General features: G+C 44.4%; 1 protein-coding gene and 1 long non-coding RNA gene across 3 annotated transcripts in view; one reads left to right on the forward strand and one right to left on the reverse strand.

Moving 5' to 3' along the window:
• LOC148148265 (uncharacterized) overlaps nt 1-6,903 on the reverse strand; it is a 41,115-nt gene extending 34,212 nt beyond the window's left edge. Inside the window, exon 1 of the long non-coding RNA XR_015759112.1 lies at nt 6,856-6,903. This is a non-coding gene — a long non-coding RNA (uncharacterized LOC148148265). The remainder of the gene's footprint in view (nt 1-6,855) is intronic.
• Nucleotides 1-26,090, forward strand: part of phc3a (polyhomeotic homolog 3a) — a 116,030-nt gene that overhangs the window by 70,309 nt on the left and 19,631 nt on the right. Inside the window, exons 6-11 of one of the 2 annotated variants that reach the window (XM_043702646.2) lie at nt 440-532; nt 7,781-8,057; nt 9,951-10,816; nt 14,904-15,051; nt 16,083-16,330; nt 22,511-22,679. In XM_043702646.2, the coding sequence (XP_043558581.2) occupies nt 440-532; nt 7,781-8,057; nt 9,951-10,816; nt 14,904-15,051; nt 16,083-16,330; nt 22,511-22,679 (1,801 nt within the window). The remainder of the gene's footprint in view (nt 1-439; nt 533-7,780; nt 8,058-9,950; nt 10,817-14,903; nt 15,052-16,082; nt 16,331-22,510; nt 22,680-26,090) is intronic. The other variant, XM_043702647.2, reaches the window with a different exon arrangement.

The raw sequence follows: 26,090 nt of genomic DNA on the forward strand, positions 1-26,090 counted from the left end.
TGCAAGCTGTTGTCATTAATATTATGTCCTTGATTTTAAAATAATCCAGGCTTAGTTGAAGATAGTTGCTGTCCTATGCAAAATCGCCTCTATCTTTTCACAACTTTAAAACTATCTGAGAAGCTATTTTATTGCCATTTCATGGATTTGCTTAATTTTCTCTCATGTTGCAGCTTACCTTCTGTAGGCTAACCTCTAGCTAAACTCAAACATACACTTGATAGTACAGAACTTGAGCATCGCTGAAAATAAAGATACATGTTGCCAGCGTTTTTCAATTTGCACTCATCAGGACAAATACAAAGAATGCCAAATTTAAAACAGGATCAGCAATTTATATTACAGGAGAAAAGGTTACTAAGTGGTTGGCTAGTGGGGATGTTCTAGAATTTCACATCTTTGTACCTGCTGTTTCCTGACCTTCTCTATGTCTCTACAGCTGATTTTCACTCCCACTGCTACTGTAGCTACTGTGCAGCCAGATATTCCTGTTGCCTCCTCTTCCTCTTCCTCAGTGTCTACATCCACACAGGTGAGTTATAACAGACTGATATTCCCAAACCCAGTGAACCAGAGAAACACAGCAAAACCTTGTTTGCAACATGCATCGTAGACATATCATGACTCATGTTAGGATTTTGTTATCTTTTAAACATGGACCTATACCTTCAGGAGTAACTTTGACCTATTTAAAGCATGAAAAATTCTGCTAGCAAATTACTTCCATAATATGAATGTAGTAAGGTTCTCCTTAGAAAAGTTGATTTCTTCCAAAACAAATCAGCCCATTAATAGACACCCCATCCACTACCTTCAAAATTCACTCCTTTCATCCCTGATACACAAAGGCAGCACTGTGTACCACCTTCAAGCTGCACTTCAAGGATCCACAGACAGCACTTTCAAAACCTATGACCTTTACAATCCAGAAAGAAAAGAGCAGCATATGCATTGGAAGATCGCTACTGGCAAATTCCCTTCCAAGCCACATACCAGCCCAATTTGGAATGACAACGGCCATTTCTTCATTCCCAAATTTGGCCATTAAACCATTTATTACTGTGTTGCAAAAGCCACAGCTGCCCTCTGGGATGTGTATGTCTTGCAGTGAAACTTAGTTTGCTTTTGTTTCCAGAATGGTGTAGCATTTTCCCCTGCCCCATCTTTCTCTCCACTGTGGGATGACTGGGTCGAGGTGGGGTGAGGGGAAATGTAAACTGCACAGAGTTCTGGATGTCTGTCAGTTCTGAGAGCAGGAGCATTGTTACTTCACTGGACTGAGACATCATTAGAACTCTTGTGACAGATTAAATAAAAAATATTTCTCTGCTAACTTATTGCTAACATTCTGCACACCCTAAATTCAGTAAAGTATATTTTGTAGATTTCGTGAGCAACTTTAATAACCATAGAAATTCATGAACAGCACAAGGCTATTCAGATCATTGTGCTTGATGTTTGAAAGAGCTATTCCAATTAGACCCATTGTCCTCTGCTTTTTTGGTTGTTATTCATTCATGGGATGTGGTGTCACTGGCTGGGCCAGCCCATCCCTAGTTACCTTTCAGAAGGTGATAGTGAGCCACTTTCTTGAACTACTGCAATCAATTTGTTGTTGGTATGCTCACAATGCTGTTTTGGAAGGAGTTCCAGGATTCTGGCCCAGCAACACTAAAGGAATAGCAATATGTTTCTAAGTCAGGACAGGAAGTAATTTGGAAGGGAACTTCCAGGTGGTAGTGTTTCCATACATCTACTGCCCTTGTCCTTCCAGATGATTGTGGTTATGGTTTTAGAAGGTACTGTTTGAGGTGCCTTTGTGAATTTCTGCATTGTATCTTATAAGTGGTATACATTGTTGCTCCTGAACATTGGTGGCAAAGGAAATGAATGTTTCTGGATGTGGTGTCAATCAAGCAGGTTGCTTCGACTTCAGTGGCGTCAAGCTCCTTGAGTATTGTTGAAGCTTCACTCATCCAGGTAAGTGGGGAGTATTCCATCACACTCCAGACTTGTAGATGTGGAGAGGCTATGGGGAGTCAGGAGGCGAGTTAGTCGCTACATGATTCTTAGCCTCTGACCTGCTGTTATATAGCTAGTCCAGTTCAGTTTCTGACCATTGGTAAGCTCCCCAGAATGTTTGATTTCCAAAGCTCTGCAACATTTTCCTTTCCAGGCATACTCATTACCTTAAACTTGGGCATTTCGATGATGTTAACAAAACAAGGAAATGTAGTTAACAAAGAGACAGACAGTGAGAAATACTTGGAGGTCCTGGGTAAACAGATTGCTGAAATGGGCAGACACATGTTAGATTGAAATTAAGACAGAGAAGTATGAAGCAATACATTTTGCTGGGAAGAATGAGGAGACAAAATACTAAATAAACAAAAAAGCCCGAAAGAACTGCAGATGCTGGGTATCAGAAACAAAACAGAAATTGCGAGAATACTCAGCAGATCTGGCAGCATCTGTGCAGAGAAATCAGAGTTAATGTTTCTGGTCCAGGGACCCTTCTTCAGAACTGATGGTAGCAAGGAAAAAAGTTGTTTTTTTTAATGTAGAGGATAGGTGGGGTGAGGGGGTAAAGAGTAACTGATAGATGGGGATAGAACCCAGAGAGAAGAATTGCAGTTAGACAAAGGAGTGGAGAATGGTGAGCCTAGGAAAATGAATAGCTGTTAATGAGAAAGTGAGGACTGCAGATGCTGGAGATCAGAGCTGAAAAATGTGTTGCTGGAAAAGCGCAGCAGGTCAGGCAGCATCCAAGGAGCAGGAGAATTGACGTTTCGGGCAAAAGCCCTTCTTCAGGAATGAGGAAAGTGTGGCAAGCAGACTAAGATAAAAGGTAGGGAGGAGGGACTTGGGGGAGGGGCATTGGGAATGCGATAGGTGGAAGGAGGTTAAGGTGAGGGTGATAGGCCGGAGAGGGGGTGGGGGTGGAGAGGTCGGGAAGAAGATTGCAGGTCAAGAAGGCGGTGCTGAGTCCGAGGGTTGGGACTGAGATAAGGTGGGGGGAGGGGAAATGAGGAAGCTGGAGAAATCTGCATTCATCCCTTGTGGTTGGAGGGTTCCTATGCGGAAGATGAGGTGCTCTTCCTCCAGGCGTCATGTTGCTTCCCTCCACTCCTGGCACCTTCCCCTGCAACCGCAAGAAATGCAAAACTTGCGCCCACACCACCCCCTCACTTTTCTTCAAGGCCCCAAGGGATCCTTCCACATCCGTCACAAATTCACCTGCACCTCCACACACATCATTTACTGCACCCGATGTGGTCTCCTTTACATTGGAGAGACAGGCCGCCTACTTGCGGAACGTTTCAGAAAACACATGTGGGACACCTGCACCAACCAACCCAACTGCCCCATGGCCGAACACTTTAACTCCCCCTCCCACTCCGCCAAGGACATGCAGGTCCTTGGCCTCCTCCATCGCCAGACCATGGCAACACGACGCCTGGAGGAAGAGCGCCTCATCTTCTGCCTAGGAACCCTCCAACTACAGGGATGAATGCAGATTTCTCCAGCTTCCTCATTTCCCCTCCTCCCAACCTTATCTCAGTCCCAACCCTCGGACTCAGCACCGCCTTCTTGACCTGCAATCTTCTTCCCGACCTCTCCGCCCCCACCCCCTCTCCGGCCTATCACCTTCACCTTAACCTCCTTCCACCTATCGCATTTCCAATGCCCCTCCCCCAAGTCCCTCCTCCCTACCTTTTATCTTAGCCTGCTTCACACACCTTCCTCATTCCTGAAGAAGGGCTTATGCCCGAAACGTCAATTCTCCTGCTCCTTGGATGCTGCCTGACCTGCTGCGCTTTTCCAGCAACACATTTTCGAGCTGTTAATAAGGACTATCAGTAGCTAACAACGGGTCTTGTGTAATAGCAGACCATGGGATAACAAGGCCTGGTGTGTGTGGGAAAGTGTGGAGAAGATGCTCAAGCACGTAAATTGTTGAACTTGATATTAAGTCCAGAAGGCTGTAAAGTTTCCAAGTGGAAATAAGGTACGTTCTTCCAGCTTGCGCTGAGCTTCACTGTAGCACATCAGCAAGCCCACGACAGAGATATTGGCCAGGGAACAAGGCGGTGTGTTGAAGTGACAGACATCAGGAAGCTCAGGGTCGTTTTTGCAGATAGAATGTAGGTGTTCTGCGAAGAGGTCATCCAGTCTACACCTCGTTTCCTCAGTGTGGAGGAGACCACACTGTGTGCAGCGAATGCAATAGATGTGATTGAATGAAGTGCAGGTAAAGCGTTGCTTCACTTAGAAGGTGTGCTCGAGCTCTTGGATACTGAGGAGGTAGGAAGTAAATGAGCAGGTGTTGCACCTTTTGCTGAGGAAGGTGCTGTGGGGTGTGGGGGTGGGTGTTGGGATTGAAAGGGGGAAAAGGTGTCTGGTGGTGGCATCCCACTGGAGTTGGCAGAAATGGCGGCTAGTGATCGTCCAGATATGATTGCTGATGGAATGGTAGATGAGAACAAGTGAGACCCTGTCACTGTCGTGGGAGGGGAGAGAGGAGGTCAGTGCCAAAGTGTGAGAGATGGCTCAGACCTGGCTGAAGACCCTGTCAACTACAGTGCTGGGGATTCCTTGTTTGAGGAGGAAGTTGGACATTTCAGAGACTCCCTTATGAAGTGGGCATCATTGGAACACATGCGACAGAGACAGAGGAACTGACAGAGTGGAATAGAGTCTTTACAGGAAGCAGGGTGCAAGGATATATAGTCAAGGTAAATGTGGGAGTTGATGGATTGGTAGTGGATATTGGTGTCAAGAGTGTATTGCTGGGAACGCACAGCAGGTCAGGCAGCATCCGAGGAACAGGGAAATCGATGTTTTGGGTAAAAGCCCTTCATCAGGGCTTTTGTCCGAGACATCGATTTTCCTGCTCCTCAGATGCTGCCTGACCTGCTGTGCTTTCCCAGCACCACACTCTTGACTCCAATCTCCAGCATCTGCAGTACTTACCTTCGCCTCGTGGATATTGGTGGCCAGCCTATCCCCAGAAATGAAAACAGAGGAAGGAAAGGGAGGAGTCAGAGATGGACCAGGTGATGGTGAGAGCAGGATGGAAATTAGAAGTGGGAGTGATAAACTTTTCCAATTCCAGACAAGAGACTGAAGCAGCACTGATGATATCATTGATATAGCCAGGAGAGAGAGCGTTGCGGGTAGGGGCTGGATTAGGACTGGAATGAGGAATGTTCCGCATATCCCACAAAGAGACAGGCATAACTGGGACCCATTGCCACACCCTGACCTGAAGAAAGTGAGAGGAGTTCAAAGAGAAGTTGTTCAGGGTGGGGACACGTTTGGCCAGGCAGAGGTGGGTGATAGTGGTTTGGGATGGATCAGGTATTTTTTTCCAGGAAGCAGCGGAGAACCCTGAGGCCGTCCTAATGGGGGATGGAAGCCTAATGTGATTGCATGCCCATGGTGTAGAGGACGTGGCAAACTGGAAATTCACACATAAACTGTCAAGAGGAATCGCCGAGTTGAGGTAGGAAGAGGTCTGTGGGACAGGAGCAGGCAGAAACAATGGGTCTGTCTGGGCAGTCCTGTTTGAGGATTTAGGGAAGAAGGTAGAAGTGAGCTGTGTGGGGTTTGGAGACTAAATAAACAATATGGTTTAAAAGGGAGTGCAGGAATCAAGAAATCTAAACAGTGTACAAATGTAGATCTTTGAAGTTACTGGACCCATTGCAATGTCTATTGAAGGAGCTGATGTGTAGTTGGCTTTATTAATAGAGCAAATGAGAGTTTATATTAAGCCTTTATATGATGTTGGTAAGACCTTAGCCTACTGTTTTTTGTTCTTTTTTGGGCAGCTCTCCTTAAGAGCATTTCAAAGACTTAAAAGTGGGTGTCGAGAAATGGTACTAAGATTCAGTCATGGGATGTGGGCATCACTTCATTTTTCATCCAGAGGGCAATTAAGAGTCAACCACATTTCCTTGGGTTTGTTGTCACATGTAAGCCAGACCAGGTAAGGACAGGCAGATTGCCTTTCTTAAAGGACATGAGTGAATGATAGGGTTTTTACGACAATCAACAGTGGTTACTTGCTTTTTAATTCTAGATTTGTATTGAATTTAGATTTTGCAATCTGCATTGTAGGATTTGAACCCATGTGCTGAGAAGATTAGCTTGGAGTTCTGGATTACTAATCCAGTGCAGTTACTACTATGCTGCCATCTCACGAAGAAATGAGGACCTCGTGTGGTTAAGTGGAGAAACTGGTGTTCTCCTTAGAGCAGAGAAGGTTTGGAACTGGTGTTCAAAACTTTGAATGATCTCAGTAGAGTAACGAAAGTGAAATTGTTCCTGCTTGCAGAAATGCAGTAACCAGAGGACACAGATTATGGGTGATTGCCAAAGATCCAGTGGCAACATGACACAACATTGCTTTGATGCAGTGAGCTACAGCCTGGATTGCATTGTGTGAAAGAATGGTGACAATAGCAGATTAAATAGTAATTTTCAAAAGACTAAACACACAAGGGTCAAAATATGAAGGGCTGAAAATGTGTTGCCGGAAAAGCACAGCAGGTCAGGCAGCATCCAAGGAACAGGAGAATCGACGTTTCGGGCATAAGCTCTTCTTCAGGAAGGGCTTATGCCCGAAACGTTGATTCTCCTGTTCCTTGGATGCTGCCTGACCTGCTGCGCTTTTCCGGCAACACATTTTCAGCTCTGATCTCCAGCATCTGCAGTCCTCACTTTCTCCTCAAAATATGAAGGAACATGCAGAAAGACCACGGAAGTAGGGCTAATTGGATAATTATAACAGAGAGCAGATACAGGCTGAATGGGTTGGATGGAGGAAATTTAAACAGGTTGGAGCTCTACCTCCTCCTCATTCCTGATGAAGGGCTTTTTCCTGAAGTGTCGATTCTCCTGCTCCTTGGATGCTGCCTGACCCGCTGTGCTTTTCCAGCACCATACAATCGACTCTAATCTCCAGCATCTGCTGTCCTCACTTTTGCTTGGAGCTCTACTCACTGGAGTTTAGAAGAATGAGAGATGATCTCAATGAGACATATAGGATTCTTAAAGGACTTGACAGGGTAAATGCTGAGAGGATGTTTCCCCTCATGGGAGAGTCGAGGATCAGAGGGCATAGTCTCAGAATAAAGGGCCACCAATTTAAGATGGAGATAACGAGGAATTTATTCTCTCTGACAGTTGTACGTCTGTGGACTCCTTGCTATGGACAGCTGTGTGCAGAGCTCTTGTGTGTGTTTAAGGCTGAAATGGATAGATTCTTGATCAGTGGGGGAATCAAGGGTTATAGGGAAAGAGCAGGAAAACGGAGGTGAGGCATGTTGGATGAGCTGTGATTCTGTTGAATAGCAGAGTAGGCTCAAGGAGCTGAACAGACTACTTTTGTTTCTATTTCTTATGGTCTTAAAATAGTGTGTGAGGGTCAGGTGGGTAAGATGATTAAAGTCTTAAAGATCAGACCCAAACCCGCTGTTTAGCAGCCTACATCTGTCTTTAACCAAGAAAGAAAGGTCAGTTGTCACAGATGGCATTTACCAATTATTTTAGTAATTGGTAAAATAATTACCAATCAGGGACCATTGGTTATCCACCCTCCTGCCAATGAAAATAATATATCCTCATTTGCTCTGTCAAGCCCCTCATGCAGGTAATACAAAAGTATCTTTTCCTTTGCACAGTTCCATTTATTAACCATCTAGCTCACCTATTCACGATTGTTTCATTGCTGACCAGTAATTTGATCTTGCCTTTTTCATGTTTTTGGTTGTAGGTTCAGAATCTGGCCGTTCGGAGCCAGCAGTCAGGTGCCTTACCTGCGCCATCCCCTCAGAGCGTTCCATTAAAAGGTACCTGTCAAACACAGCAGCTCCCGATGAGCCACACAAAGCAGGCAGGGCAAGGAGCTGGCCCTAAAACCAACCAACATGACTCAGCCCCTGAAAGCATCAAGAAAGGAGAGAGCCTGACGTCAGTCAGCCCTGAGACCCGGGTGTCCACGGTGACCCGGTTACAGATGCCAGCAAACACACAGCAATTAATAGCCCCTGGTAAGTGGCAGCAACAGAGCTAGTAGTGAGATGGAGGGAGGAATTTTAATTAACTACAACATCTTGGAGTTTGAAACAAAAGCAGAAATTTCTGGAAAAACTCAGCAGGTCTGGCAGCATCTGTGGAGAGAAATCAGTTAACATTTCAGGTTGAGTGACCCATTCTGAAGAAGGGTCACTCCATCTTAAATGTTAACTCTGATTTCTTTCCACAGATGCTGCCAAACCTGCTGAGCTTTTCCAGCAATCTCTGTTTCTGATTTACAGAATCCACAATTCTTTTATTTTGGAGTTGGAATTTTGCTGAGTTCCACTTTGTAATTGCTCTGGATTTGAGTCATATTCTTTGCAGCCAAGGTTCAAAAAGTTGTTTATCCATGTACAAGAAGCCTGTTTTAATTAATGTGCCAAAGGGAGGATGCAACATAGCTCCATAAGAGTGAAAGAAATGGAAGCTGCAGTAGGTTATACTCATGCGCACAATCATGCACAGGGGAGATGGATTCAAATCTCACCCTGTCAGCTGGGGGGATTTGAATTAAGTTAATAAATCTGCAATTAAAAGCCAGGCTCATTCATAGAATCCCTACAGTGTGGAAGTTTGCCATTCAGCTCATCAAGTCCACACTGACCCTTCGAAGAGCATCCCACTTAGATTCACCCACCATCCTCTCCCTGTAACCCTGCAGTTCCCATGGCTAATCCATCTACCCTGCACATCCCTAGTCATTATGGGCAAATTAGCATGGCCATTCCACCTGACCTGCACATCGTTGGACTGTGGGAGGAATCCCAGGCAGACGTTGTCTATGCCGGGTTTTGCACAAAGGTGGAGTCAAACCTGGGTGCCTAGCGCTGTGAGACGGCAGTGCTAACCACTGAGCCACATGCCACCCCATGTTTCATGGTGACCATTAAATTATTGTTGATGGTTGCAAAAACCTTGGGGGACAGCAATCTGTGATCCTTACTTGGTCTGGTCTTCATGTAACTTCAGATCCAGAGTAATATGGTTAATTCTTAATTGCCCTCTGAAGTGGCCAAGCAAGCTACACATTTCAGGCACAATTAGAAATAGGCAATAAATGCTGGCCTTGCCTGCAATATCCACATCCCATGAAAGATACGATCCCTCAAATCTGCTCCTATGTTCAGATAGTTTGTGAAGTAATCTTTTATCTTAGTTTCACTTTGCCACCCTGTCTTCATGTTCCTTAGTTCCCTTAGCATTCAAAATCTGTTGATCTCTGGCTTGACTACATAATGGAGTGTTCACAACCCCCATGTTACAGAATTTCAGGAACCTTTAAGTGAATACACTTCTCATCTCAATCTAATGTTCTGAATCCTTCACTTGGCTCTGTGTCACTGGGTTTGAGAATCCCCATTTTGCGTTAACAACCTCCCAACATCCAGTGTGTCAAGAACCGTATACGTTTTAAAGAGATCACCTTGCATTCTTCTGAACTCTGATGGATGTAAGGCAGTTTTACCTGTTGCAGAGATATCTTGTGAAGCCATAAGAAAAGTTGATCAGACATAGCTTCTTGTTGTACAAAATGGCAACTTCATCAAATGATAACAGAAGATGAATTGAGAAAAATAGATCAAATAATGATTTAGAAACAGGTATTGGCATTCAGTCCCTTGACTTAATAGTGATTGAAACAACGCAATTTGTCTTTCTTTTACTGGAAGAGTTGGTGAATTCTTCAAGATGTTTCCTTCATTATATAATTTTTTTAAAAGTCCATTGAAATAGGAAAGTTAATTATAATGCATTATAATATTGATGTTTAACAATTGATGTGTTTTTTTTCTTGATGCTTCCTTCAGAGTAAAAACCAAGATAGCTCACTTTTGTCTGTTATCTCTGTTGTTTGTCCTGTCTAGCACCCTACACACCAATTCAAGCACACCAGCTGATTAAACAACAGCAGATTCCACTTCACCAAGGAACGCCGAAAGCACACCATCAACTTATTATCCAGCAGCAGATCCAACACAGACAGCAACTGCAGCCTCTAGCTCTTCAGGCCCAGGGTTCTGACCCTCCGCAGTCTCAGCATTGCCTGCCAGTGCAACCCCACAGTCAATCGCTAATCCAGGCCTCTTCTCAATCGCCGCACTGTATATCAACCCAGGCCCATAGCCAACCACTGAGCCAACCTTCAGCTCACTCTCATCCTCAAAGCCAGCAGCAGACAGTTGTGGTCTCTCCAGTACCTTCTCAGTCGCCGCCTAGCCCATCAGCATCAACGATCATCATCCAGCCACAGGCACTAATACAGACACAGTCTCACAGCCTGGTTCACACGCATCAACCATTGGGCTCCAGCCAGCAGCAAACCTCAACTCATGTGCAGCCAAGCCAACAGCCACAGCCAACACACTTACTGCCTGCCCATCGCTCACCGGTGGCTCAGATTGGGCCATTGAGACAATCAAGTCCAGTGACTATGCACTTACCTGCACCATCCCAGCAGCAACATTCAACACTGGTATCACCTTCGCAAGAGGTCCCATCAACAACCCCAGGCCACCTCCAGCGACTGCCCTTGCAATCAGTGCAGAACCTAACGGTACCATCAGACATTGTTTCCTCTACTCAAGTACTACCACAGACTGTTCTACATTCAAGAGAACAACTCCCTGCTGCCCAGGCTCTGATTCAAATGCCCTTCCAGGCTCTTCCTCCACCCCAGACCATTGCTGTTAACCTGCAAGTCCAGCCTTCAGCTCCAGTGGATGCGCCACTGGTAGGGAGTCATTGAATCTTTTATAATTTGCATGAAAAATAGTTTTATGAGAATTAACCACCATTTGTGTGTTGTTGTATTAACCTGCTTTATCCTGATTCTGTGCATTTCACATTATTTTAAGGAAATTCATTGTCCAATCCAGTCAGTTGCTTTGTGATCCAACAGTTATTCTTAGGCAGTCGTGTTTGAATGGCCGTAAGCACTGGGATTTGAGTGAGAATTTCAGAATGATTTATGTTTGGGGTTCTGGTTTGTTTGGTTTTTCAGGAAGTCCAGTTCTTTGTAAGGTTTGGAGTGTACCCACTGAATGCAAAAATAGTGCTTTTAACCACCTTCAACATTTACTGTCTCCATTACTGGTGCACAATGGTAACAATGCGTAACATCTATAAGATACACAATAACTCCTTAGATAGCAACTTCCAGATCCTTGACCTTTTCTATCTAGAAGGGCAAGAGCATTAGATACATGAATACACCAAAACCTGCAAGATCCTCTGCAAGCTACATGCCAACCTGACTTGGAACTATATCACACTTCCTTCACTGTCGCTGGTTCAAAATATTGGAACTGCCTCCCTTAACAGATGTAACTACATCACATGGATTTCAAGATGGCAGCTCACCACCACTTACCCAAGAAAAAATGATGGGCAAAAACGCTGAGCTTTGCAACAATGCCCACATTCCATAAATTAATAAAATAAAATCTCTGGTTAATCAGTTTGCATCACACAGGACCTAGCATAATTTACAGTTGAATTATTCACTCTACCAGTGGCATAGTCATGATTACATCTTCTAGTACTTTTTTCCCTACCCCTGCAGAAACCAACAATCATCAAAATTAAATTATTGTTTAGAGATAAATGGGTCCATGAATTGCAATAAATAATATTCACTTTCAACCTTAATTAGTCTTTGTTCACCTATCTAACACAAGTTATTTTATGTCTCACGTGATGGCGATAATTTACCCGTAAGTGGTTTGCTAGTGGGATTTATGGTCACTAGTGGAATAGAGGAAGGGTATTATAACATACCCAAGGCAATTTCTGTCTTTGATGGTTGGAGGTACAATGTTTTTTGCAGTTCAGGTAATTGAACCCACAGAGGACTTGAATGTGATAAGCAATGGCCAAATTCCAATGTTGCAAGGTTGTGATCTCAGCTATACTATTGCAGAAGATTCTGAAAGTAAGCCATGAAGGGGAAAAATTGGATGGTGATGAAAATCGTTCATAGCAACCAATGGTGGATTGATGGCAGAGGTTTGAGAGGATCTAATCTGACCATCCTTTGGCCAGTGAGCAGGGATGGGAACTGTTTACCAACCAAGAAGAACACCTTAAAAAAGGACACTTTCATTCTTCAAAATCTCAATCTAGATCCCTTCCAAATTAACCGTAACCCCTCGTGTATATCAGAACTGTCATGTTTCTAATGGGAGTCCCTATCCATACTCTGAATCAGTAGTTTCACATTTGTTTGGATAAACCTGAATTTCAGCCCAGTATGTGCCCATTCAGATTTGCTTTCAACAACATAGTGGTACACACAAAGCACCAATTCTAACCTTTCTGATAGGCGGCCTTGAAGTATTGTTCCACAGAACTACATTTTGGCTGAATGTGAATTGAATTGTTCATCATTGGTTGAAGTCATACCAAGCACAAAGAACGACAGCTGTGGTTGTTGGAGGTCAGTCACAGTGCCAGGACATGGCTGCAGGAGTTCCTCAGTTGTAGATCCAATCATCTTCAGTTGCTTGATAATGACGTTCCCTCCAACAAAAGGTCAGAAGTGGGAATGTTCATTGTGCAATCGTCAGTGTTCAACACTACTGGTGACTTTTCAAATACTGAAGCAGCCTGTATCAATCTTCAGTAAGGTCTGGACAACATTCAGGTTTGGCTGTTAAGTGCCAAGTAACATTTGTGCTGCTCAAGTGCCAGGCAATGGCAATCTCCAACTTGCAAGAATATAACCATCTCTCCTTGAAATTCTGTGGCATTACCATCATTGAAATTCTCCACTGCTGGCAATCCAAGGTTGGGGTTGACTAGAAATGCAATGGGACTATCCATACCGTGGCCCTAAGAGTAGGTCAGATGATGGAAATTCTGAGGAAAGTAACTCAGCTCTTGACAGACCAAAAGCCGATTCACTATCTACAAGATACAAGTCAGGAATGTGATGTAAATCTCTACCTACTTGATACCATCCAGGACAAAGCAGGCCATTTGAGGGCAATCTGTTTATCATCTTAAAAAAGATATCAGCCCCTCCCCCACTGAAACATCGAGGCAGCAGTGTGTACCATTTTCAAGATGCATTGCAATAAACTCACAAAGGTTCCATTAACACCATTCATCAAATTCATGATCTTTACTACCAAAAGTCCAAAGACAGCAGTTACATAGGAACACAATCACTTGCAAATTTCCATCCAAACCACTCACAATCTTGACTTGGAACAATATCGTCATTCCTCCATTGTTGGTGGCCAAAATCTAGAGACTCCCTCCCGAGCAGCATTGTTAGTTTACCTACACCAAATGGACTGCAGCATGTCAAGAAGGCAGCTCAATACCAACTCAAGGGCAATTCGGAATAGGCAATAAATGCTGGCATAGTCAGCAATGTTCACACTCTATGATTTAAAAAAGAATGAGCAATAATCTTTAGATCATAAAATATTGTGAAACATTACAGAATCATTTTCCGTTCCTCTGAACAATTCATACCCACAATGTGTATATGAGGAATATTTTACGTGTGTACATCCTTAAAAAGTATATTGTTGTATTGATGAAATGCAAAGTGAAAGATGCCAAGTATTAGTGATGAGCAAATTCAAGGTCAACACTAATACTCATACTGTCAGAATTGCATGCAAAAATGTCAAGGTTTTAGATTAGATTCCCTACAGTGTGGAAACAGGCTGTTCGGCCCAACAAGTCCACACCGACCCTCCAAAGAGCAACTCACCCAGACCCGTTCCCCTACATTTACCCCTGACTAATGCATCTAACACTACGGGCAATTTACCATGGCCAATTTGCCTAACCTGCACATCTTTGGAGTGTGGGAGGAAACCGGAGCACCCGTAGGAAACCCATGCAGACACTGGGAGGATGTGCAAACTCCACACAGACAGTCACCCAAGGCTGGAATCAAACTTGGGACCCTGATGCTGTGAGGCAGCAGTGCTAACCACTGAGCCACCTTGCCGTCCCTTGATGGTTAAGATGGTTCATCGAGGAGCGACACTTGCAGAGTGTTTTCAGTGAGTGAGACCCTCAGCAAACAAAAGGAATGTTGTTTATGTTTAGGTAGTTCCTTCTCAACAGTTCCTTGGTGCCAGAATTGGGTCATATCACAGAGCCTTGACCCCTTGCTTGTGGTGTTCAGACATATGCTAACCAAAAATGGTCCCTCAGTATTGTCTGAGAGTATAATGGAAAGAAATACCTGTCCATTTCCCTTCATGAGGTTATTCCCAATTGATTTAGATTCCTAGGCATTGAAATATGATGACACTATCTGTACTATCTGCAGCTGAGAATGTGAAGACCAGGCATTTTGCCAAGTTCAGGCAGTTTATAAAGCCCTTCATACTTCTGAGGTGGCTCTACTATTCAGGAATTGCACTGAGGGAGTGCTCTAAGGACTGAATTCAAATTGATTCTCTTTGCTAATGTTGAACCAAAAATAGTTCCCAAGGGATTTAGTGATCACTCAACAGAATTAGTATGAACTATAATATAAAGTATTATTGTAAAATAAGCACACTGTATGGTTTACTATGGAAATTCATCATGCCATCTCTCAAGCATATTAATCTTGTATCAGTCTTCATAGTCCAGGTCATGCAAGCCAAGTATAATTTTTTCGGTTTCTGGGAAATCTGGATCATGTGCTCTCTTTGTTATGAATTTGTGTGCATGCATGTGTTGGAGATGGCATGGAGATGAAGTGGATGAATTAGGGTCAACACATTGGTTCTATTTTTACTGAAGTTTATGGTCAACCTTCAATGTTGTATGGTGCATTCTAATTCCTTGTCATTGTGTCTTTTCAGGTCTACCCTGTGGAAGACCAGGAGATGAGGGAGGACCAGGAAGAATGCTATGCTGCACACAGACCAATTTCACCACCTCCCTCTGAGTCTGAATCCTCTATCTCTACAGCACAAGGAGAGGCTCTGTCAGCTGTGGACATTTGCCAAGGTCAGGTATTAAGAAGGCAGAAATAAATGTGGTTTGAAAAAGAAAGCTAAACAAGTGACTGGGTGGCTATCCAATTCTTCATAGGAACACCACCACCTGCAAGCTCCCCTTAAAGCTATACATAAACCTGACTTAGAACTTTTCCTCTGTTCCCTCACTGTCACTGGATCAGAAACATGGATTTCCCTTCCTGTTGTCACGGTGGATGTCTTTCCAGTTCCCACTGTAGCAGCTCACACCACTACCTTCTCCAAGATAATTAGGGATCAGTCTTAAATACTGCCTTCACTAACAATGCCTACATTTCATGAATTTTTTTTAAAATGAAAAGTCTCAAAGTGCTTTACCATCAGTAAAACATGAATTTTTTTTGCAGTGCAGCCAATGAGGTAGGAAACAGGGTAGCCAGATTGCGCACAGCATGGTCCCACAGGAGGCAGTGAGGTAATGCCAGATGATGCACTTTTATATGTTGCCTCTGGAAGAGATAATGGACAATGCGGTCAATTATGGATAATGCACCACAGAGAACTGCTCTGCTCAAAATAAAGCATTATAATTCTTCTTGTATTTACTTAATGTTGGAGGTGGCTTAGGTTAGTAACACTTTTGCGTTTGAGTCAGTAGGTCCTGAGTTCAAGTCCCACTTTGGAGGCCTGAACACCCAAACTGACATTCCCATGCAGTAATGCAGGCGTATTGTGGTATTGAAGTTGTGTCTCTCAGATCAGATGTTAAACTGAGACCTGTCTGCCCTCACAGCTAGATGGAAATGTAAGGAAAGATTTGAAAAGTAAGAGAGTTTATTCATATATCACCTTCAGTGAACATCACTGGAATCAGATTGGTCATTATTACATTTTTGCAAGATTTTGCTGTGCTCTACACTTCAAAAATATGTCATTGGCTGTGTAAAGCTTTGCAATATCCTGAAGTTCTGGAAGAAGTGACATAAATGGATGTAATTTGTTTCCCTTCCTCTAAAAAGAGATTGTACTTTGTTATATCATCAACATTTCTTTGTCTTACAGAACGAGCAGTGCCCCCCCATGTTACCTCAGCAAGTGCTTCTGTTATCAGGTCCTCTGCAGACACCTTGAGATTCTCCAGTTCCTCATCTCTTATTGTTCCATCTGCAAAACTGAAAACCAATGGCGCAGTCTCTTCCACCAACCTTCCTGGGATGGACAACAAGCCACCACAGGCTATTGTGAAACCCCAGATCCTCACTCACGTCATCGAAGGGTTTGTTATTCAGGAGGGACTGGAGCCATTCCCTGTGAGTAGTCCTTGTTTTGTTGTGCATCATTTGTAATGTCCCTAGCTATTTTCCCCTCCCAACACCCCCCTCCCACCCCCACTTACTTCATAAAGGTGCTGATTTATGCTCGAGGATTGAGCCTGCAACAGGGTGAAGGATTCAATAATGAGAGGTCATGCTTTCAAGGTGAGAGGTGGAAAGTTTAAAGGGGATACACGCAACAAGTACTTCACACAGAGGGTGGTGGGCATTTGGAACATGTTGCCAGCAGAGGTGTTAGAGGCAGGCATGGTAAATTCATTTAAGATGCGTCTGGACAGATGCATGAGTAGGTGGGGAGCAGAGGGATACAAATGCTTAGGAATTGACCGACAGGTTTAGACAGTACATTTAGATTGGCTCTGGCTTGGAGGGCCGAAGGGCCTGTTCCTGGACTGTAAATCTTCTTTATTCTTTGTCTTTGTACAACCTCATGCTCCCACAATGAGGTTGAACAGTACATCAACTTCACCAACACCTTTCACCCTGTGCTTAAATTCGCCTGGACATCTCGGACACCTCTCTCCCCTTCCTGGACCTCTCCATCTCCATCTCTGGCGACTGACTGACCACGGACATCTACTACAAGCCCACTGACTCTCATAGCTAACTAGACTAAAACTCCTCCCCCCCCCCCCCCCCGCCTCCTGTAAAAACGCCATGCCTATTCCCAATTCCTCCGCCTCCACTGCATCTGTTGCTAGGATGACCAATTCCACCTGAGAAAATCCCGGATGGCGTCCTTCTTCCAAGATTGCAATTTCCCTTCCCACGTGGTTGCAACACCCACCAGCATATCTCCTCCACTTTGCACACTACTGCTCTTGAACCCCACCCCTCCCAATGCAACAAGGACAGAACTGCCTGGTCCTCACGTTGCACCCCACCAACCTCGCATACATCGCATCATCTTCCGCCACCTACAAACGGACCTCACCGCCAGAGGTATATTTCCTTCCCCACCCCTATCAGCGTTCCAGAGAGACCATTCCGTCTGTGACTCCCTCGTCAGGTCCACACCTCTCCCCCCCCCACAACACCCCACTCCTGGCATCTTCCCCCGCCACTGCAGGAAGTGCAAATCTGCACCCACAACAGCCCCCTCACCTCTGTCCAAGGCCCGAAAGGATCTTTTCCACATCCAACAGAAATTTACCTGTACCTCTACCAATGTCATCTACTGCATCCATTGCACTCGATGTGGTTTCCTCGACAGCGAGGAGACAGGATGCCTATTTGTGGATCATTTCAGAGAACATCTCTGGGACATCCACACCAACCAACCTCACCACCCCGTGGCTGAACACTTCAAATCCCCCTCCCATTCCGTCAAGAAAATGCAGGTACTGGGCCTCCTCCATCACCAAACCGCCCAACATTGGAGGAAGAACGAGGAGAAAGTGAGGGCTGCAGATGCTGGAAATGTGTTGAAAATGTGTTGCTGGAAAAGCGCAACAGGTCAGGCAGCATCCAAGGAACAGGAGAATCGACGTTTCGGGCATAAGCCCTTTTTCAGGAAGAAAGCCTCATAGCCCACCTTGGGCCCCTGCAATCACATGGGATCAATGTGGATTTCAACAGTTTCCTCATTTCTCCTCCCCCCACATTATCCCAGTCTCAAGCCTCCGACACCCTCCTGACCTACCCATCACCTTTCCCATCTATCCGCTCCATCCCCCGCTCTAACCTATCACCTTCTCCCTCACCTTCATCTACCTATTGCATTCTCAGTTAACTTCTCCATAGCCCTAGCCCCATCCCATTTATCTCTCAACGCCCCGGCCCATAAACCATTATTCCTGAAGAAGGGCTTATGCCCAAAAAGTTGATTCTCCTGCTCCTTGGATGCTGCCTGACCTGCTGTGCTTTTCCAGCATCACATTCTTGACTCACCTTCATCTGGTCCATTTCTAAATCCTCCCTTTCTTTCCCCGAAATCTCTTCCCATTTTTGGGGATAGGTTAGCCACCAGTATCCACTGCAAACCTGTCGACTCCCACAGTTACCTTGATTATACATCCTAACACCCTGTTTCATGTAAAGATTCCATTCTGTTCTCCCAGTTACTCTGTCTCTGCCATATCTATTCTGATGATGCCAGCTTCTACAAAAGGGCTTCTGAAATGTCCGCTTTCTTCCTCAGCCAAGGATTCCCCACCACTGTGGTTGACAGGGCCCTCAGCTGTGTCCGACCCCTCTTGCATTTCAGCCTTCACACCTTCTCTTCCCTCTCTCGGCAGCAATAGAGTTCCCTGGTCCTCACGTACCATCCCACTAAGATCCACATCCAGAGGATCATTAGTTGCCATTTCTGTCACCTCCAGTGAGATGACACCGCGGACACATACTCCCCTCCCCTCCCACAGGGACCATTCCCTCTGGGACACTTTGTTCCACTCCTCCTCCTCGCCCAACGCCACCCATAACCCCATGCCACCTTCCCTTGCAATCACAGAAAGTATAACATAAATTTACTTCCTCCCCCCTCACTATCCAACAGCCCAGACACACTTTCCAGGTAAAGCAGCGATTTACCTGCACTTCTCTCCATTCTGTCAGTTGCATTTGCTGCTGACAACGTGATTTGATTTTAGATTAGATTTTAGATTAGATAACATTACAGTGTGGAAACAGGCCCTTCGGCCCAACAAGTCCACACCGACCCGCCGAAGCGCAACCCACCCATACCCCTAACCTAACACTACGGGCAATTTAGTATGGCCAATTCACCTGACCTGCACATCTTTGGACTGTGGGAGGAAACCGGAGCACCCGGAGGAAACCCACACAGACACGGGGAGAACGTGCAAACTCCACACAGTCAGTCGCCTGAGGCGGGAATTGAACCCCGGACTCTAGCACTGTGAGGCAGCAGTGCTAACCACTGGGCCACCGTGCCGTCCATTTGCTGTACATTGGGGACAAACCACAGACTGGGCAGCCACTTTACAGAACACCCACATTCTGTCAACAAAAATGACACTGAGCTTCCTTTTGCTTGCCACTTCAATTCACCCCCATGTCCCCTCTCTCTCTCTCGGGCTTGCTGCAGTATAGTTTAGTGCAAGCTGGAAGAACAGCATCTCATTTTCTACTTGGGGACCCTGCAGCCTTCAAGACTCAAAATCGAGTTAAATAATTTTTGGACCTGAGCGCCTTCTCCTAGCTCTACACACCAGGCCTTGTCATCACATGAGTTGCTAACTACGCCCAACCCACTGTTAACCACTAATGGTCCCCATTAGCAGTCTTTGATTCTCCTAGACTGACCATTACCCATTCCTTTGTCTGCCCAACTGCTGTTCCCTCCCTCTAAGCTCTGTTTCCATCTGTCATTTAGAATCCCCAAACACATCTTCAGCTCACCAACCTTTTCCCAGCTACCATCAGTTCTGCTGCTGCTACCTGCAGAGTCTTTCCAGCAATTTCTGTTGTTGTTGCTTCAACTTAGTTAAAACTCTCAACTTAACATGGTGAAGTTTGGTTTCAAGTTATTACTCCAAGCCACTGATTTACCAACACTATAACACAGGGAGTTTTAAATAGTAAATGTGTTCATGGAAACTACTATAGGAAGTCAAATTATTTTGAAGTGGATTTTCTCATTTCAATAAATATAATGTATGGATATCAATGCATTCTCAACCCAAGATATTTGGCCCCAATGCATAACATGAAGTGAATAAAATAGTCTGTACATATTCCTAGTGATATGGCAAAGAACCAAAATGAACAGTTTTGTGTTTTTTCTAATTTGAAAATAAAAATACATATGACACCTCCAAAACAATGTTGTTGATTTTTGCTAGATTGATTTCTCCCTTTTATTTACTTGACTTAAAATTGTTACCTGCTTTAAATAATGAGCTTGTCTATATTAATTTTCCTCCTGGTCACAAACACTTGTTCCGTCTCTGGGTAGCATCTCAGCATCAGTCCCATTATGAAGACAGTGAGCATGCATCAGAGAGTTCCTTCTAGGTTGGGAGGTGGAGTAGGTGGGGTATATGTAGGTGGGGACTGAACATTCTAGTGAATGGGGTAATGGACTTTTCATAGATTGACTTAGCCAAGATCTATGCAAGAACTAAATGTTTGCAACCAGTTTTTCCGCCAACTACTTTATAATGGGAGGTCATACTTAAAACATACAAGTGATTAAGAACAAAACTTGGGAATATTTAAATCTCAGCACAGCTATATATCCACTGCACTACATATCTTGTACTTCAACAATTGTGAAGTATTTTGAGACTTCCTAAGGTTGTGAAAGATGTCATGCAAATACACATTTTGTAGGTTTTGTTGTAAATTCAGTCTAACTAATAATGCGTCTTTCATGGTGCCTAACACCATTACCGGTAGGCAATTGGTGTAGAGTGAATCTGGGACCAGGGATGAAAGGTATTGACTAGTGTCACAAAACCTAATGATACAAAACTGCTTGCCCTTTGTAAATGGTGAATTACATCCATTTTCATCTATTATTTATTGTTTATATGATATGATTAAAGAACAGAACAAATTGTACACTTAGTTTTTCTTCTTGACCCTGCAAATAGTGATGTGATAGTAGGGTTAGAAAACTTGGCTAAGGCAAACCATCAATTTCTTTTGGTTTCAACATAATGCAATGTCACAACAGTTAGTTACTGTTGACTGAATAACCTTATTTTCTACAACACTTGTTCTCTGATCATTGTGACAATCCAAGCAGAATTTTATGATTCTAATCTTATCGTAATTAAAACAAATGATTGACATACAGTAATGTCTCACTGAATTAATACTATGAGCTTTATAAATCATTCAAAGTCTGAAAACATAAAATGTGTGGACACCTGTAAATAGCCATAGAGTCATAATCATGGAAACAAATCCTTTGGTCTAACTCGTCCATGCCGACCAGACAGCCCAAATGACCTAGTTCCACTTGCCAGCATTTGGCCTATATCCCTATAAACCCTTCTGATTCACATACCCATCCAGATGCCTTTTAAACATTGTAATTGTACCTGTCTCTGCCACTTTCTCTGGCAGGTTGTTCCTTACACGCACCACCTTCTGCATGAAAAAGCTATTCCACAGGTTCTTTTGAAATCTTTCCCCTCTCGCCTTAAAAGTATGCCCTCTAGTTTTGGACTTCCCCACACAAGGAAAATATCCCCAGTCCCAGCAAAGATAAAATTAATTCAAGATTAACCATGTATTGCTGAATTACTCTACATGTTATCAACCTGTTTACTGAATAGATATTTCTCAGCTGCCCCTTGCTTAAACTTTCCCTTTGCCTGAGGAGTGGTGACCCTAACGTTAAATCACCACCAGTTGTCTGTCTCTAATAATCTCACAAGAGTTTGGCAACTTTACCTTCAATATTTGGATAGGGTGAGATTAGAAGCATACATTAGGTTAAATTAGAAAGGAAAGCTTGCAGAGCAATGGGAAAGAAGCAGGGTGAATGGATTGCTCTTCCAAAAATCTAGCCTCAAATAGAAGAGTTGAATGGCCTCCATTAGCATTGAAAAATTCCATGATTCCTTATTTTAGTGACTTTATGGTACTGAGTCACTGCTAATTTTTTTTAAATAATTAGTTCTAAGCTAGTTGACAAGAAGCCATTATTATCATCTATAAACTGGGCTGATGGTCTAGTTTCTCCCACTTTGGAACAAGACTGGGTCATTCGATCTTTCAAGCGTCTTCCATCATTCAGTCAGGCCGTCATTATATTGTTTGGTTCCATTAGCTTGCCTTGATCTTTAAACTCCCATCATCCTTGTGGATAATAACTCCATCAATTTCTGTTTTGATATTTACTTTGACACCCCTTCCCTCTGCCTCGGTGTATTTTAAAACTGAGTGTTTCAGATTTCTATTACTAACCTGAATCTTCTACTCTTAAGGGAGTTGAGCAGAGTCTATATAACCTCAAAAATTACATGACACCAGATTATAGTCCAACAGGTTTATTTGAAAATGGAAGCTTTTGGAGCCTCGCTCCTTCTTCAGGTGCTAGTGAGAGAGGGAACCTCAGACTTAATAAGTAAAAGATCAAAGGGTCACCTCATTAACACATCTAGTAGCCAGTGTTTCATGTTGTTTCAGTTTTGCTGAGGTGACTGTGTTAAATTGACTTGAATCTCCTCCTTTTGATAGGTGAGCCGCTCCTCACTGTTGACTGAGCAGCCAGTCAAACAGAAGGTGCACTGCGAAGGGCCAGCCACATCCCCCACCTCTGTCCAGTCAGTAGGTGAGCTCCAGAGCAACTCAGGCAAACAGCTGGAAGGGTCTCTGGACAGCGATTTGGATGACCTTACTGGTGAAGGTTTGTAAAACATTTTGTAGGATGTGGGGGATAAAGCCAAAGACACGAATTGCTCGATAATGAAACTTGCTGACCTTTATGCATCCCGCTCAATTTTCTGTCATGTTTAGTAGATATTGATATTAGGTGGGAAGTCTAATGGCAAATGGAGTTTAATATAGTTAAGTGTGAGGGCTTGCATTTTTGGAAAGTCAAATCAAGTTAGAAGTATTTTGATGAATAGTAGGGTCTAAAGGGGTGTAGTGGAATAGAGGGATCTTGCAGTTCAGGTGCACAGTTCTCTAAAAATGGAGTCACAGGTAGACAGGGCAGTGAAGCAGGCTTTTGGCACATTGAACCTCTACACTCAGGGCATGGAGTATAGAAGTTCAGAAGTTATGGTGCAGTTGTACAGGACATTGGTGAGGCCACACTTAGAATATATTGATCAGTTTTGGTATCCTTGCTATAGGAAGGATGTTATTAAACTGGGGCTGAAAATGTGTTGGTGGTCTTATTCTTGTTGTCTAGAGGAATTAAGGGCTACGGGGAGAACGCTGGTAAGTGGAGCTGAAATACGCATCAGCCATGATTGAATGGCGGAGTGGACTCGATGGGCCGAATGGCCTTACTTCCACTCCTATGTCTTATGGTCTTATGGAAAAGCGCAGCAGGTCAGGCAGCATCCAGGGAACAGGAGAATCGACGTTTCGGGCATAAGCCCTTCTTCAGGAACGAGGAAAGTTTGTCCAGCAGGCTAAGATAAAAGGTAGGGAGGAGGGACTTGGGGGAGGGGCGTTGGAAATGTGATAGGTGGAAAGAGGTCAAGGTGAGGGTGATAGGTCAGACTGGGGTGGGGGCGGAGAGGTCAGGAAGAAGATTGCAGGTTAGGAAGGCGGTGCTGAATTCGATGGATTTGACTGAGACAAGGTGGGGGGAGGGGAAATGAGGAAACTGGTGAAATCCGAGTTCATCCCTTGTGGTTGGAGGGTTCCTAGGCGGAAGATGAGGCGCTCTTCCTCCAACCGTCGTGTTGTTGTGGTCTGGCGATGGAGGAGTTCAAAGACCTGCATCTCCTTGGTGGAGTGGGAGGGGGAGTTGAAGTGTTGAGCCACGGGGCGGTTGGGTTGGTTGGTCTGGGTCCCAGAGGTGTTCTCTGAAACACTCCGCAAGTAGGCGGCCTGTCTCCCCAATATAGAGGAGGCCACATCGGGTGCAGAGGATGCAATAGATGATGTGTGTGGAGGTGCAGGTGAATCTGTGGCGGATATGGAAGTTTCACCTGCACAGATTCACTTGCACCTCCACACACATCATTTATTGCATCCTCTGCACCCGATGTGGCCTCCTCTATATTGGGGAGACAGGCCGCCTACTTGCGGAGCGTTTCAGAGAACACCTCTGGGACACCCGGACCAACCAACCCAACCGCCCCGTGGCTCAACACTTCAACTCCCCCTCCCACTCCACCAAGGATATGCAGGTCTTTGGACTCCTCCATCGCCAGACCACAACAACACGACGGTTGGAGGAAGAGCGCCTCATCTTCCGCCTAGGAACCCTCCAACCACAAGGGATGAACTCGGATTTCACCAGTTTCCTCATTTCCCCTCCCCCCACCTTGTCTCAGTCAAATCCATCGAATTCAGCACCGCCTTCCTAACCTGCAATCTTCTTCCTGACCTCTCCGCCCCCACCCCAGTCTGACCTATCACCCTCACCTTGACCTCTTTCCACCTATCACATTTCCAATGCCCCTCCCCCAAGTCCCTCCTCCCTACCTTTTATCTTAGCCTGCTGGACAAACTTTCCTCATTCCTGAAGAAGGGCTTATGCCCGAAACGTCGATTCTCCTGTTCCCTGGATGCTGCCTGACCTGCTTCGCTTTTCCAGCAACACATTTCAGCTCTGATCTCCAGCATCTGCAGACCTCACTTTCTCCTGTTATTAAACTGGAACAAGTGCAAAAGAAATTTACAAGAATGTTGTCAGGTCACAAGAGTCTCATTATAGGAACAGGTTTGACAAGCTAGGACTGTTTTCTTTAGAGCATAGGAGACTGAAGGGGAATCGTATAGAAGTGTATAAGCAGCATGGAAAGAGTGAATGCACTCAGTCTTTTTCCCAGGTTTGGGGAATCAAGGACTAAAGGGCATCAATTTAAGGTTAGCGGGGAAGCAATAAAGGGAACCTGAGGGACAATTTTTTTAGACAGAGGGTTGTACGCACATGGAATGAGCGGAGTCACATACATTAACAACATTTAAAAGACATTTAGATAAATACACAGATAGGAAAGGTTTAGGCTATGTGGGGTCAGCGTGGATAGACATTTGGTCAGCATGGGCCAGTTGGGCTGAAGGGTCTGCCTCCATGCTGTAGAGCTCTATGACTCTATATAGAACTGCACTGAATTTTGCAGCACAGAAATAAACCACTCACCCCACCTAAATTATAAACCAAAATTGCTGGAGGGACTCAGCAGGTCGGGCAGCATCTGTGCAGAGAAAGCAGAGTTAACATTTCAAGTTCATTGACCCTCCTTCATCCTAGCTGATCCACAGTTATGTTCCTCTTCCCATCCTCTCTTTGGATTCCATCAACATGATCTCTTATTCCATTTGCCTTCATTATCTATCTTGCTTCCCCTTAAATACATTTAAACTATCTGCCTCAACTCTTCCCAACAGCAACAAGTTTGACATCTCTCCAGTCTCTAGGTAAAGAAGTTTTATTTTATAATCATTGAAGATGTTTGAGGTTGAAGTAAATTTTTAGTCTCACAGGGATTCAAGAGGAGAACATGGGAAAATGGAGTTAAAGATCAATCTGATTTACAGACTGGCAAAGCGTGCTCAAAGAATACCCTGTCTTCCTTGGGCAGCTTAGGTCCATAGGGACCCTCACCAACTTTTGTAACTGCACCATAGAAAGCATACTACCTGGGTGTATAATGACCTAGTATGGCAACTGCCCTGCCCAGGACCGTAAGAAACTAAAGAAGGTCATGTGCACAGCCCAGACCATTTTGAAAACCAACCTCCCATCCATTGACTCCATTTGCACTTCCCGCTGCCACAGAAAGATAGCCAACATCGTCAAAGACCCCTCCAACCCCGGTAGTGCTCTCCCACAACCTCTTCCGGCCGAAGCTTGAACACATGTGCCAATAGGTTCATCCCTCCATTACTAGACTGATAAATGGATTCTCTAATTTCATGTAATGTTGATCTTGTTAATGTTGATCCTGCCTCATGCACCTCCTGTGCAGTGCAACCTGTATGCCTCACTCTGTATAAGCACTCTGTGATCAGTGTGTCCTTGCTTACTATGTTCGGCTTGTACTGCTCGCAAGCAAAGCTTTTCATTGTACTTAGATACACGTGACTATAGTAAATCAACTCAAAAGATATGAATGGTCTACTCCTGCAT

This window comes from Chiloscyllium plagiosum, unplaced genomic scaffold (assembly GCF_037043375.1).
Source record: "Chiloscyllium plagiosum isolate Xiang-an unplaced genomic scaffold, Cpla_swu_hap1 HiC_scaffold_13, whole genome shotgun sequence".
Taxonomy (NCBI): Eukaryota; Metazoa; Chordata; class Chondrichthyes; order Orectolobiformes; family Hemiscylliidae; genus Chiloscyllium; species Chiloscyllium plagiosum.